The following is a 15580-nucleotide window of genomic DNA, read 5'->3' as shown; positions in this document are numbered from 1 at the left end:
ACACACACACACACACCGCTCACTTTACTGCATGAATTCATACTTTGAACCACCTGAAAGGCTTTATTTAAAGCCACTAAATTAATGATAGATTACATAAGATTCTGAGCTCAAGAAAGAACCCCCAAATAATTTTTGGCCGTGTAGCATCCAAATTATAGATTAACATTTGATCCTTCAGTGATTGCTTCGCAGCACACAGAGACACACACATTTAGACATAGCCACTAGCAATGACTCAGTGTGGCCTGATGTGGGTTACGCAATCCCTCCAGCAGTGCAGATGGAGTTGCAGATTACTGGACCCTCATATATTTATTAGTAATCTCTCTGTCTCTGATATTTGCAGCGATCATTATATAACACCATGTTGAGTTCAGCGACCCTCTTCCATCTGAACTACCGCTGGAAGATGGAGGAAATTTGCTGCTGTGTGACGCAGCATGATGAGAGTGATGCAGAGTTCAGTGGCTGTCTTTAATCTCAACCCGATGAACTCTCAGTAAACATCAAAACTGAGATTAATGAATCAATGCAAGTAGGACGGTCAGGAGATGAATGACTGGCTGGATGCTTATTGAATGTCTTTGTTTATTGATAATAAGTGTGGTCAGTTATAGCGGTGAACTCCTTCAGTAGTCTTGAAGAGAAAAATCACATTTGAAAACCAGGGAACATTAGTGCAGTGGTTCATACGCTGTGTGAGTCAGACTGTGCTGACCTTCACATCCAAGCAGCACACTGTGGGGTAGATCGCTGGATCTTTTCTGGCCAGTTTGCCGAACTTTGGCATTCGTCTCGTCAGATGGGAAACAAATAAGGGAAAGTCTGCCAAAGAGACAGAGATAGAGAGAGAAGCTGGCAGGCAGATAAATAGGAGTGGAGCAGATAAACACTACGCATCTGATGAGCGGCTTCAAATCATCAGCCCATCTGTCTCACATGTGCTATAAACCAATGTATTTACACATGTGCACACATGTAATTACAGCTTTTGTTCCTCAAGTGCAAACTAATCGGACATGCAGCCGATATATACGTAGAGGTTTAATCTCATCTCACAAGAACTGGCAAATCCACAACTCCTTTTAATCTTGTTAGCTGTTCACCTCTAAAGAAACGAAATCAGCGAAAATCAAATGTCTTCTTTTTATGTTGCATTTAAGATATAAAAACACCGTGAATTATTATCATTCTAATAAAAACTCAGCATCCAGTGTTACATATGTAACAAAAAAAGTACATATTATTGAATTATTATTGTTACAAAGGATCTAATAATGTCTTTGTTGTGTATTGAAAATGTGGAAGGTGGATCTGCCCCTGATTATTTTATATATAGTTGGCTTAATCTACAATAATTTAGCCTATTAAATAGTCTCACGTCTCTTTATGAATTCTTCAGAGCAGAAGCTTTGGATAAAATGGCATGATTACAGTACTTAGGTAAGGATACATAGTTATTTCCATCACTGCCCTTTTGTGTACTACAGCCAAACAGAGAAAAAAATGACTGAAATAAATGAAACACTGTGTAATGATGTTAATTGTCACTCACGCAGACACACACAAACCATTATAATGATGCTGGATTGTGGTTACAAGTCAAGAATTACACATTTGTAGTTCACTAGCAACAGGATGTAGGTCACTGCTGAGGTCAGAGTGTTCCGCATTGATTGCTTCAGTGCAGGAGGCTGAAGTCAATTGTTATTTTAATTCAAGCACTAATGTTTAAATAATTTGGAGGGGAAATGATTGTAATACACACCAAAAGGGCATAGCAACACTGATTGCAAACCACATTAGTTAGAAACACGAGTAAATGATTTTATTGTTGGTACAAAGTAAACTGCGAATGTAACATGGCGTAGAGGACAATAGCAATTATATGTGACGCTGCAGCAAATTATTATTTTAAAGATCAGCTATTCTTTTGAATGTTCTTTGACTAATCATTTAGTCCATTAAAAACAGACCCAATGCCAAAGATGACTTCAGCCCATTGTCTGGCAAACATAAAAACAAATCTGCTTATTTCACAATGATACTGAATGACTCTATTGTTTTTTTTTTTTGTCCATACAGTATATCCATTTGCTTAAGTGCTTATCCAATTCAGAGTCATGGCAGGGGTTGTTTGAGCCTATCTCAGCAGTAATAGGGCAAGATGGTACACACTGGACAGGTTACCATTCTATCACAGGGTCAACAGAGAAAGTCATTTACACTGACATTCACACTTACGGACAATTTGGAATCACTAATTAGAAATACATATCTTTGAAAGCCAGAGGAAGCTGCAGTGCCAACTTCAGGGTTCAGTGACTAGAAATGTAAAAATCTTCACACATAATAAGCTCCATTTTAATTGTAAAGTATATGATTTACAAATATTTCTTAGATTGATTTAATTATCACTGACTAATCAATTCAACAGTGTGGTCATTTCAGCACATATTACTGCCTATTATTACATTAAGTTGCACAGATAGATTCTGGGATGTTTGCATGTTCTCCCTGTGTGGGTTCTCTTCAGGACCCTATGGCAGCTGGGATAGGCTCAAAACCCCCCTCTATATATATATATATATATATATATATATATATATATATATATATATATATATATATATATATATATATATATATATATATATATATATATATAAGAAATTGAAATTCACCTGAGATTTTATTTCTAAAACAAAATAAAAACATTTAAACAGAGCCCTCTCAATATTTTAAATAATATCTGTTACATGTATACACATGTGCATTTATGATTTGTCATTTTGATAGTCAATCTGGGGCCTCTTGTCTCTCTTCCATCCTCAACATAATCTTGATCACACAGTTAAGAGCCGGAGAACATTCAGTGCAATAAACACAATATTCACTTCTGTTCTGGAAGTCATGTGAAGTGATGACAGCTGCTTATAAGCATCTTATTCAGTCTTTAGAGAAACCCACAGAATAAAAGAGAGGCACACCAGGACACGAGTAACACATTTTACTGTTGCATTTAATCCCGTGGGAGTTGGATCAGTGGAAACAGAGACTCGTGTGTCAAATAGGGAGACTATCAAACAGGGCCCTCAAGCCTTCTTTTCTGTCAACAACACATCAAAGGATCCCCTTTCCTATCCTTCCCCTGCACTTCATCATCCCCACCAAATATAAACCCAACTTTATCTCTGTCTGTCTTGACTGACACACTTCCTCCAGCAACACCTTTCTTCTTTCTGCCTTCTTTGGGTTTTTAGTGTCTACCTGTCGTGTTTTTGCCACTCTGTTGCTGCCATCATTAGTGCTGCTGCTAGGGAAAAAAAAAAAAAAAACCCCAGCTGCTTTTGCTTTTTCTCTTTATTGCTACATTTTTTTGTGTGTGTGACTTTTCGACCAACCTTGTCACCTCAGTTCTTCCTTCCCAGTTAACTTTGTTGTTTGTCCTCCACATCCACTCTGTTGCCTCAGATGACGGGTTGAAAAGGAATGGAGCACAGGAGGAGATCATGGTGTGTCTGCGCTGAGCAAACCAAACTGACTGACAGATGGACAGTCCCAGCGACACACAGCGGAGATAAGAGGATTGGGCCCGCTTGTTGTTGTTGGTCTTGCCACAACTCTTAATGCAGTTAGCTTACTCTGAGCTTCACTGACTGGCACAGTCAAGAAGCAGCGATGTAAACAGTGATTTATGTAACACAAAAGGAAATAGTGAGGAAATATAATGGCATATATGTAGTTCAAGTTTTGAACTCCATTAGAGTTCATATCTGTGGGTCTTGATTATGCTGTAGTCAGCATATACTTCTGTTCATCCTTCTTCTGCTCCAGCTTTGCTGTGAAAACAGGCACTTTCTCTTGGTGTGAAGGCACCTGGCAGGCCTTGTAGAGGATGACAAAGAGGATGATGATGAGGAAGCCTACCACAGAGTTACAAACAATGGCCACAATGGTCCATATAGACAGGCCATTTCTCAGTTCGTGCTCCATGGTAGAAGAGACAGCGGTCTCTGGGATCCCTCCGGTGGTCAGACTTCAGAGGTCGGTGTGAGGTCTGCAAAAAGAGGCATGTTAGCTATCTCAACTCCACAGGTTATCCCTGAAAAGAAAGAAAATGCATAACTTGAAGACAATGAATCCATACTTCATGCATATGTGCCAGTACACACACAAGCTGCAGCATGCTACAGTTAACCTGCCTGTCACATGAGCACGCTGCTTCCATGAATGAGGTCAGCTCAGTAAAGATGATTTCATTTGACAACTTAGTCTGTAGGCCAAGATGCTTTATCCCTCCAGGTGCTATATATGGAACAACCTACATATGTACATTACTTGTAAGTGTAAGTTTTACTATCCAAGCTTTTTTTTTTTTTTTATGTTGAAAAGTCTTATTTCAGTGTTAAATAAGGGGTATTACATAATATTTTTAATAAAGCTACACAATGGAGTATTTCTTAGTAATACTAATGTACAAGAAAAGTGTCTGACAGATGCAGAGAAAACTCATTCTAGAACCACTGTTACAGCTAATAATCAGTGTGTTACAGGAGAGCATTACGGGACAAGAAAGTGTCTTTGTGTGTCACTACATCCTTTTGTATCTGTTTCCTTTATACTGGCAGAGAGCAACGACGTTATTAAACTGATAAAGAAGTTGCGGGTAAGCATTTTTTCTTGCTGAATTATTTTGAATGAGTTTTAGCATTAATGTGTTTTCATGAGGAATGTGTGGGAATACAGTTGCCAGTTTTGCAGCTGATATTAAATGGGTCACTGAGGTGTACTGGTGTGTGCGTGAGAGAGAGAGTGAGCGAGACTGGCAGAGAAAAAGGGAGAGAGAGAAGGCAGTTCAAGCATGAGATGGAGGGTGTGAATATTTTCCCTCTCAGAGTTTAACAGATAAAAACTTGAGCTCATCTCCCCACTTCTATACCTCTCTCCCTTCCCTCTAATGCATTTCTAATGAGACCACATATTTCCTCTTCTCCCCAACTGAGGGCAATACCACAACAGTCCAAGCCTACTGTTGAGAACTCATTTCAAAGTTATCCTTCCCTTTATAGGCATTTTATGACCAAGCCAAATAAAGACGGATAGCTACAAGATACAGTAGATGACAGTGATACATTTGATCTGCTCTCCAACACACAAAGCTGGTTTCTCTTTGCACCAGATGGGTCCCTCTCAGGATGCTGGTGGGGTTACTGTGGGGAAAATTATCCTCATAATCACTAACTGGGACAACTGTCAATAAAACTGCCTGCGCAGTTTTGCAGGATATTTCCAAAATATCCTGAGGAAGTGTTTTGTTTTTTTTTCCTCGACGTTCACACTGTGACTACTGAGTGTACATTTTCAGTTGGAACAAAAGGGAGGAATTTGTAGGCTATTAGATGACAGCAGAATGTGACGGGAAAGAATCTGCATGTGTGTGCTAGAGAGAGGAAAACAAAATCAAATGAGTGTGAGCAATATATTAGACCAGAGCACTGCATGCTTATATTAATTTCAGACAATCGCTGGTGCATATAACAAGAGGAGCCATACTGTTATTCATTATCACTAATATAACACACTTTCATAATTCATACTTCCCAGAGAAGGTAATTGTGGTCGGTCTCTTACTAAATACAAGGATAATTTGTTCTCATTAGCAAGATGAATACATTATAGTAATAATGCTGAAAGAAAGCAAAGGCATTCAAAAGTAAAAGAAATATATCCCAAGGTATTGATAGGCCGTGACCTTTAGTTTCTTAAATGGTACTGCAGTACAAAGAGACAGATATCTGTAATGGATGACTTTAGAAACACTGAACACACTTTGTTGCTACATCTTCACATGCATTTTGAACGTCTGCCGCACAAATAAAAAAAAGCATAAACAAGTTTGAAACATTGCTGCCTTCTCTCCGTCTGAACTTAAGACAGACTGAGATAAAGTGGGAAACTGTTCTCTGGTCCAGCCAATCAAAATTTCAGAATTCTTGAAAAAGACGGCTCACCCAGCCTATTCTCAGAACACAAAACAAAAGTGAGAAATTGTGACGAGGCTGCATCAGTGCACATGGTGTGGGTAACTTGGCCATCTGAAAGCCCCATTAAGTTTTCAATATATACACAGGTTTTGGAGCAACATATTTTGCCATGCAAACAGGCTGTTTTCATGGGAAAGCATTGCTTATTTCAGCAAGACAATAGCAAACCACATTCAGCATTGCTCAGTTGTCCAAGAGTCTTGATGTTAAGCTAGGCTGCCCATATCGAGACCTGTAAACCACTGAAAAAGTTTGAGGTTTTATTAAGGTAAACAAAATAAGTCAAATGAGACATCTAACTTTAAGCATTTGAATTTCAATATCAAGCAAGAATGTGAAAACAGCTGGCTTTCAAAAATTGATCTGGTAGCCTCTCAAAGTACTTACACAAGAGGTGATGCAACACAGTGATAAACATGGCAAACAAAACTTTGAAATTCTTTTTTAAAATAATGGACTCTGAGCTCCAGGCTAAAGAGGAGAAGGACCCGGGCCTATTCCGCCAGAGGCATGTTTACAAGTCCAGTGGCCCAGCTTTTTAAAAACATGTTGCATCATCAAATTCAAAATGATCACATACTTTTTGAATAGTAATTACATTTGTAAATTTCAAAATTTTAATGTTTTTTTTTTTACTTTTTAAAATAAAATATAGGACTGAAAGATATTTTTTACAGATTACACAAAACAGGATTGCACACAAACACACGCAGATAACTATAGTATGCGATATTATGCAGGGGCTCTGGCACTGTAAAGGCTTTAGGTCTAAAACTAGAGTCATGCAACAGTTAAATACAGCTTGCAGCTTGTGTGTACTCTGAATGCTGTCACATGGTGACATAAAGGCCTTTTGTGGTCAAATGCAAATAATCTAATGTAAATCTATGAAAATACGACATGCGCGTTTGTTTACAGGAGGAAATACGAGGGCAGTGCATGCAGAAACACAAACACGCACAGACCACATGGAAAACAGAAGATTACTTACGCATAATGCAACACCTGGCAGCAGACTAGCAGAATGAGTGAACCCCCCACCCCCACCCATTGGGGCAGAAGTGCCACAAAACACAAACATTTCATACAACGGCCTACCTAATAATCCCCAGGAAAACCTCGCGTCCATGCATTTCTTCTCTTGGCGTGCACCCCAAGTGCAAAAAAAGGGTCATGAGAAATGACTTCCAGATAAACACCAATCTGCACCAAGTTTACCGCGCCGTTGGTAAAAGGGGGAACTTTTGCCTCGAAGTAGGTCACCAAACTGACAGACCGAGGGGCGTAGCTCAGCGGCGAGCACCGTGGGCCCGGTCAGTAGCGGACTTTCAGACTTGTAATCAAGTCGGTTAGTGACTACTGACAGGCGCGGGGCGACAGAGCGGAGATGCTGCTGTCATTGTGGCTGCTCATCATCCCCGCCTATCCCTCCCCTCCCATCCCTGAGCCTGTTACTACAGACTATTTATAAAAACGCTCCTGGAACATCCCATCACCCCCCTCCACACACACACACACACACACAGCACCACCACCTCGGTGAATCCTACGGGCAAAGCGTCTGCACAGCGCAAGAGGTTCTAGCAACACCAGCCCAAACAATCAACAAAAGGACCTTGCAGGGCAATGAAAGAGATCTGGACTGATAGAAGGAAAGAACCTGGAATGTAGCTGAACTTTGCAAACTCATTTTCGTCACACCTTTATACCCTTTTATACGCGGATATTCTCTATATGCTCATGTTTTATAGATATATATTATACTATAAGTGGAAGAAATGGATGGATGGAAATAAGCTGTGTGATACTTGCCATACATTTAAAAATAATCTTCTGACACAATCTGAGACTATTATTAAATTAAATGTATTCATTTTAAAAGCACACGCAGATTAATGGTATACCTGCATGACAATATTCTAATATTAATATTATTTATTGTACTTGGTTTAAAACCAGGAAGAACTGCAGTCAGTACCGTCTTCTCTGTTTTAGTGCCGTTAAAAATAAATCGCACAAAGCTGAATAGAAGCCACACAGACCTTAAACTCGTTGCCTCCATTTTTCCCTCATTGGTATTCAGAGCAACAGCAGGGTGTCCCTGGGGGATTCTGCTCTATTCTCTCGGTCTCCCTCTCATCCCTGGTATGTGTGTAAATACTTGTCCATCTTTCTTCATGAGGACCAGTTTTGGAGTGAAGGACATCTTTGAAGAGTTAGGACATTTTGGCCTATCAAGGTCGATTATGCTGGGGTTGGGGTGATTATTTTGGTAATAGTCACAGTTATGGATAAGGGTAAGGAGCAACAGGAATGTCACTGTGCGTCCTCACAAAGACTGAAAACCATGCATGTGTGTGTGTGTGTGTGTGTGTGTGTGAAAGATGGGAGTGGGGCTATCCTGACCCGGAGTTCAGACAGACACAAAGGAATCTTTTGTGGCCCAATGCTTACTCCCACTACTGGCTCCACAGAGACGTTTTTCAGAGGAACAAATCCAGACTGCAGTAGTTTAATCAGTGGCTCATACACTTCTGTACATTTAAGCTATATTTCAAGTACTGAACAGGGGATGGCAGTGTAATAACTGCCAGAGGATCTATTGATTTGATAAATGGCATTAAAATGGAATTAAATACAGCGGTAAATGTGTGAAAGATGTAATTAATCCTGAAACATCACATGCTACCTGTCAGTGTACCGCATGTTTAAATGTTTTTATTAATCAGTCATAATTTATCGCCTTCATCTTGTTATTAAATTATTAGTCAATTAATGTCATGGCATGTATTGCTTTCTATACCTGATGTGATGCTGTGACACTCTTCAGTTACATTAGCAGGATTATTACAATAATTCATAATAATTACTTTTGTAATAGAGCATTTGGTAGTTTACTGCATTTAAAAGAAAACCCTGAATACATTTAGAGTTGCCCTACCAGGTATAGTTTTAAGGATCTCTAAATTAGTCAGGAAGCAGCCTACATGGGACCATAGAAGAAATAATTAGAATGGATCACAGGCTGATACTTCATAAGTAAGCCCCATAAGAAGTGTGATTCATTACATCAGAGATGAGATCAAATAGAGCCTGAGAATCATGGACATGCAGCGAAACAGTTTCTCCATGTCTCTACTTTCTGTTCTCTCTACACACACTCTTTCTCTCTCTCTCTCTCTCTCTCTCTCTCTCTCTCTCTCTCTCTCTCTCACACACACACACACACACACACACACACACGCACACACACACAAAATCATTATTACCCGCTCTTGCAGGACGTGTCATGTCTCATGAATGCATCACAGACGCTCACATTACCTCCATTAACCTGTCAAAGCTTATAAGTGTGTGCGTGTCCATGTGTTTCTCGCCGATGTGACAGAGAGAGAGAGAAAAAGTGTGAAAGTGAATGAAGTAGAAAAGACAGTAGTGAGAGGCAATTAAATTTGTTTTTAATCCAGCCCCCCCCCCCCCCCTTCCCTCCCAATCCCACCCTTCTCTCATTACTGTTTCCATCATCTCATCACAGCATAAACAAAAGACAGAATCTTAAACTTTTTCATTCTGGCCGTCTTCATTTTCAGACCACTGCTTTAATGAGGAAATTCCCAGCAGAGTATCGTGGTCCCCTCTGTTGAGAATACGGAATCGAGTGACAAACCAGGACAGGTTCATGCAGGGCTAATAGATTCTTTTTTTTTTCTTCTTCACAACATACATCAGTCACTTGCACTCAGTATGAAAGTTCTTATTTGAAATATCATTGGGCCTTTTTTTTCCTGAAATATTTGCCTGGTTATTGTGAGCTATTTGAGGGAAATGTCTTGTAGTTGTTGTGTTTGTGCATGGCAGAAACAATGGCTATGCTGCACAGAACTCTGCTTTTGAAAGCTGTCAGAACCAATTTAACCTATTAAGAGTGTATGAGGACACCTGCTGGACGACTGGTGACATTGTTTCCATTTCTAGCAAACCTTTGAGGACAGGGTCAAATCATTTGCTGCCCAGTTGTTGTTGTTGTTGTTGTTGTTGTTAGTATTCTTTATTTTTTCATTTGGATGTAAGTTTTTCAGACCTGAGTTTGCACTAATGTAATGGGTATTGAAACAATAACAAGCAAAATAGATGCAGTTTGCTGTTTTTTTTGTTTGTTTGTTTTACTTTTATTGACATGCCATCTTCCTTAGTTGTTCATCATAACCTGCAAGAAAGAATAAGTCATTACTTGACACATGAAATGAAGAAACAGCATTAGAACAGGAGACGTTCCTTCACAAGGAGCTTGGATTCTGTTTGTGTGTCTACTTTACCTGGTCAATCCAATCATTGAAAGCAGAGACTCTGGTGAAGACGGTGGGTTTCTTCACAAAGTTGCAGCCAAGGCCAGAGACAAAGCTTGCAATACCGTGAACCTCCCAGACACCCTCAGCGTTCTGACAGTTCAGAGGCCCACCAGAGTCACCCTGGACAAAGACAGAGAAGAGAAAATCTAAAGATTTATGGATTTTATTAAATGATTTTCAAAAATTAAAAAAAGTTGCAATCAGCATCATTGTTTTAGCAGTTGTGGTTGAAATAAAAAAAAAGTCATAGTATTGCTAAAAAAATACTTATAAATGAATACTTGTGTAGTTCAAAATTGCTGAAAATGTGATTGAAAACAACTCTACTCGTGTATACAAACACACAGTGCAAACCTACGTTGCATCCAGCCACAACTCCATCCCCACCGGCACACACCATGGTGGTCCTTACAGCGATACCCCACCAGTCAGGTTGGGAGCAGGTGGCATAGTCTGCCACAGGCATCAAAGCTTGCTGCAGCTTATCAGCTATGGGGCCTCCGGCTAAAACACACAGGCAGAGTCTACATCATCCACATACACTAGCCTGCTGTCAAAGCTGATTTACAGCATTTCCTCAAGCGCCAAATTCACTGTCTGACCCAAATTTTCAATTTAAGAATAATCCTCCCCCAGAAAGTTCCAGCTAAAAATCTCATGCATGTCATTTTCATCTGAACTTTGGAGGTTTCCCTGGGTTACCCCAATCAGATGCACTCACTCACAGCTGGTTGCAAATCCAAGCATCCCACTCACACACCGTAAAGGACAAGAGAATTTTTTTAAACAGTGACTTACTGTACAGCCTTCCCCACCCAGTGATGTAGCAGGGGTAGAGGTTGGAGAGGACAGTGCCAGCTGGGGGGATACATGCCAACTGCACCTGGTCGCTCAAAGTCACAGACTCTGATAGTTTGATCAGGGCGATGTCATTACTGCGAGAGAGAGAGAGAGAGAGAGAGAGAGAGAGAGAGAGACAGAGAGACTGCATGAGTCGATTGTACTGACAAGCAATTTAAAATCATCAGATAATGGGAAGGAGTAAAATCTGTATTCTTGCATTCTTTCTCTTTGCTATTATGTCTAAAAATACTGAATAATTAATGTACTCAATTTATAATCTTACCTCTTTAAATTCTATTACAGAAGAAGTCTACTTGTTTTTGTTCTATCTTTTTTTAAAAATTAAAAAATTAACCAATATAACAGTATCTTTAAATGAAGTCACTCTATTTTGTTTAACTTTAATCAGCAGATTAAATAAATGAATATGAATGAAATGATTAAAGTTTGAGACATTCCTAATTGACATGATTTGGACTGATGCATATAAATGGAATTCAAGCTTTGTTCCCCTTCACTGTATTGGTATTGATACACTTTTACAGAGGAGATTATGATGTACTGTATGTAGGAAACTCTCATCACTCTTAATACTATAAGGTGGTGGTTCTATTACCCGAAGGCCACAAAGATGGGGTTCCATTTCTCATGGACAATAATCTTCTCAGGCAGGACAGCCTGGGAGCCGGCCTCTTCCTCGACCAGGTTGTATTTGCCCACAAACACCCTGTAGGAGAACTGAGTGCTGTGGGAGAGAACAGGATGTCAAGGCCAGAGTCTGCTAGGCAGAGAAGCAAATAGCTGAATGGTACGATGATTGGTTGAATTGAATTCCCACAAGACTTAATGTGGGGTTCGGGGGCTGGAATTTAATTTGTAGACATGTGCACTGGTTGTTGTGTTTCTGTGTTTGTGTCTTTGTATTCCTCTGCTGCTCATACTTAATGCAGTGAGCAGCAGTCATGACCCAGTTGGCAGCAATCAGCGATCCCCCGCAAGTGTGTCTCCACGCACCGTCCTTCTCATACTGCAGGGAGATCTGGAGGTGAAGAAAGGACAGTAAAAAGGAGTAAGCAGCAGGTTGTTGATGACTAGATGGACTGCGTACTCTGCAGATTTAATTCAAAAGCCCTTTTTTTAATTAAAGGATTTCCAATAGCCACTGGGTATGACAACAAATAACCAGATGCTCCACCCGTTAGGTTTGCCAGTAAGTACAAAAAAACGAACAGGTGTGTACATATTAGCCTACCTGCCAGGGCCAGCTGTGAGGCCTGGCATCGACTCCGTTGACCACACGGGACGTCAGAGGAGGAATGGGTGGTTTGCCACACCCAAGGGCTGGAAGAAGAGACAGAAGTGAGTTTTACAGACATGAGAAAAACGTTTAAATGGCATCATTTTTCTTTTTGATAAAGGATTGCAGGGGGCAAGCTCCCTGTGTGGTAATAAGCAGGCACGTCTCCTCACTTACATTACTTGCAAACCCGCAGAAACAATTACACACAGAATTAGAAAATGCCAGATGTTCTTACCGCCAGCAATGAGCACTGAGGCCAGCACAATGGGGATCATGTTGATTGATGCTTCTGCTGAGGGACAAGAGGACACACGTTCTCTTTTAAACTTTCCACCACAGGCACCGCCTGCTCTGAATGCAATAACATGTACTGCTATTGGTTTGCAGTGGCCTCTCAGGGATGAAGAGGAACCAATGGCAAAGAGGGTCAGTGTGTCTGCTCGGGCGACGGATCACACAGGTGGGTTTTCAAGAACATTTCCCATGACCTTCCCGTAGGATAATAGAACACGTGCAATGTATAGAAGCCATGCGTAGCATGTGTGTGTTCACATCCATACAAGGGAAGTATGTTTAAGTCTATAAATACTGAAGGCACATTCACCTCCATATAATTATCATGATCCTGCATTTCAATTCACCTTTACACTTTCTGTGATTCAAGCATTTCCCCACAAACCTGGAATTCAGTGCTTGCATAACACTATGGGAAGCCAACATCTGGCACTAGCCTGTTTTCTCAGAAATGTAACATAAAAAAAAATAAAAAATCAAATTAGGAAGTGTGAGTAAGGTAAAGGACGACAAAGTGACAGATGTTGCCATTGCAGAAATTATTGATAGCTGCATTACAATCTTTTCTTACACCATAAACAGTTCTGCTGTGAATTCTGCAGCGTCAGAAATGTGAGACGCTTTGACCACACGAATAAGCAAATATGTCACCTCAGCATATTTCATGTTGGAACATTCTTGGCATTTCTATGCCGTATATCAGCTGTTGTGGAGTTAAATGTACTGATGAAAACACTGACCCAGCTTGTCATAATGACTCGAATGAATGAATAGAACCTGAATACGTTATGAGACTTGGAGGACACAGACGCAACTTCTGAGATATGAAAGTGTCAGAGTGTGCAGGTCTGAGGTGACTCAGCGTGCAGATGCTGTAAATCTGCTGAAGAAGGTTTGGGTAATATTATGTAGCACAATAAAAGTGTGGTGGTTACTACCAGTTTGCAGCAAACTAAATGCGGTCGAAAAAGTGTTGAGAAATAGAATCCGAGCGCAAAATGCTTAAATGCAGTGATGTTGATGTTCAGATCAAGAGAACCTGAAATAGATTCAGAAGTGATTTAGGCTGCAGGAGTTTTGTCTTACATCGGTGACCTCTTTAAAGAAACACCGTGCTGTAATCAAAAGTGTCACACTACTTCAAATGGCAGACTGGACTTCTTGCTCATGAATCATTTAGTTTCCCAGCTCACCACTAGATGGGACAATTTATCTGCTTAGACACCAAACGGAGTTATATTATTCCCCCCCCCCCAAAAAAAAAAAAAAAAAACAAGCAGAAATTCATGCTACACTTGACTATATATGCTTTTGTAATGTGAGTCATTTAGAAAAAACAACTTCTATTAAGCGGGTTGCAAAATCTGAAAAGGAGCTCAAACAAGACTTGGAGACTGACAGTGAGAGTAAGGCATGTTTGTTCTGCACTGAAAACAACTTTAACATGAAAATGTACAACTCATAACAACACTTGAATCTACAAAACAGTTTTGTTTTAAAGTTTGGTCACAGACACTCATTTAGAGTTTACAAGGGAAGCAAATTCTTTATGGGATGAAAAACAACAACAAACCCCCCCCAAAACACTTGAAAGACAACTACTGCAACAAAACAAGCTTAGACAGCCCCAGCTTATGCTTCTCTACAGCTATCATATGTATTTATATATATAATTAATTCCAGTCTAATTAAAATCACTCTTCTAATTAAAAAAAAAAAAAAACTGTTGTACTTATTACAAGCCAGTGTCCAGAGTAGATGGCTCCTGCTCCCCCATTTTCTGATTAAACCTCTTGTATTCATTAATTTGATAGTGGCAAGATAATGAAATGAGGTGCATGTTGAGCTGATACGGCCACACAGAACAGAAATACGGGATAACAAAAATGCTTGAACAATAATGTCGTTTTTGTACGGAAACATATAGACCTGACCTGAGATCTTACCCCACCTTTTTCTTCCGTTGAAAACCTGTAATCACCCAAATATGCTCCCTACCACTTATATGTGTTTACATGAAGTCAGAGGTAGCCTGTCATGTTCTGAGACGAGGCTCACTAGTTTTATGGCTGAGCGAAGCATTTACCGAAACCCCCGACCCCGACCCCCACCCCCACCCACCCACTACTGGGGCTTTGTAACAGATACAGTTCAGACTGCTTTCACCATCACAACTGCAGCTGAACTCTGAACGACACCAAGTGCACGGTTTATGGTTGGTTTATATCACATTGGGGCGGGAAACACTGTACTGGCCATTGCCATTTTCAAGTGGTGCAAACAAGAGAAATTTTGCAGTAATTTATAAATACTATTGTGGCATGGTGGGGCTTTTGGCTGCAGCCAACTGTGCGGTTTTTAATAGTTTTTCCATTGCATACCTCTGTTATTGGAATGTTGTATGACTGTGTGTGTCTTTTGGCTTGTAGTAATAGTTTAGGCCACTCTGAACCCACTAATTTCCCCATTGTTTAGCTTTTTGCCTTTAAAAAAATATACACAGCTGTACTTTCCAGTGGCTGCCTTATTTGCCATAGGAGGCAGTGCGTTTTGAGCCAGAGGGCTAAAGTAAATCTGTCGGCTGTCTGCTGCTGATTTGCTTTTATCTTTCACACTGATGTTACCAGAAAGCCCTTCCCTGCTTTCTCTCTCTTTTTCTTCTTCTTTTTTTTTTTTTTTTTTTTTTGATTGTTGCATGTTTATTTCATTCTGGTGTTTTGTTTACTGTGGTTTTAAAATTCATT

The 15580-nt window shown here is 40.1% G+C and overlaps 1 protein-coding gene and 1 long non-coding RNA gene across 2 annotated transcripts; both read right to left on the bottom strand.

Moving 5' to 3' along the window:
• Nucleotides 1-615: 615 nt before the first annotated feature.
• LOC115785512 (uncharacterized) lies at nucleotides 616-7451 on the bottom strand. The gene is made up of 3 exons (XR_004020367.1): nucleotides 7149-7451; nucleotides 3408-4063; nucleotides 616-828 (listed from the first exon to the last, which is right to left on the bottom strand). It is a non-coding gene; the product is annotated as an uncharacterized LOC115785512 (long non-coding RNA).
• Nucleotides 7452-9748: 2297 nt separating this feature from the next.
• Nucleotides 9749-12907, bottom strand: LOC115785510 (chymotrypsin-like elastase family member 2A). The gene is made up of 8 exons (XM_030737210.1): nucleotides 12778-12907; nucleotides 12495-12583; nucleotides 12184-12281; nucleotides 11859-11987; nucleotides 11198-11334; nucleotides 10758-10903; nucleotides 10367-10519; nucleotides 9749-10257 (listed from the first exon to the last, which is right to left on the bottom strand). Exons 1-8 carry the CDS (start codon nucleotides 12815-12817, stop codon nucleotides 10240-10242), a joined length of 810 nt encoding a protein of 269 aa, XP_030593070.1. The 5' UTR covers nucleotides 12818-12907; the 3' UTR covers nucleotides 9749-10239.
• Nucleotides 12908-15580: the final 2673 nt, after the last annotated feature.

This window comes from Archocentrus centrarchus, chromosome 9, assembly GCF_007364275.1.
Source record: "Archocentrus centrarchus isolate MPI-CPG fArcCen1 chromosome 9, fArcCen1, whole genome shotgun sequence".
Taxonomy (NCBI): Eukaryota; Metazoa; Chordata; class Actinopteri; order Cichliformes; family Cichlidae; genus Archocentrus; species Archocentrus centrarchus.
Note: the sequence above shows the minus strand (reverse complement) of the source record. Positions and strands in the feature narration are given on the sequence as shown.

Bases quoted from the DNA above. Each gene is read 5' to 3' on its own strand.
- LOC115785510 (XM_030737210.1), bottom strand. From the start codon at position 12,817: ATGATCCCCATTGTGCTGGCCTCAGTGCTCATTGCTGGCG. The intron at 12,584-12,777 runs GTAAGAACATCT...CTCTTCTTCCAG, and splicing joins CTCAGTGCTCATTGCTGGCG to CCCTTGGGTGTGGCAAACCA. The intron at 11,988-12,183 runs GTATGAGCAGCA...TCTCTCCCACAG, and splicing joins ACTGCTGCTCACTGCATTAA to CACTCAGTTCTCCTACAGGG.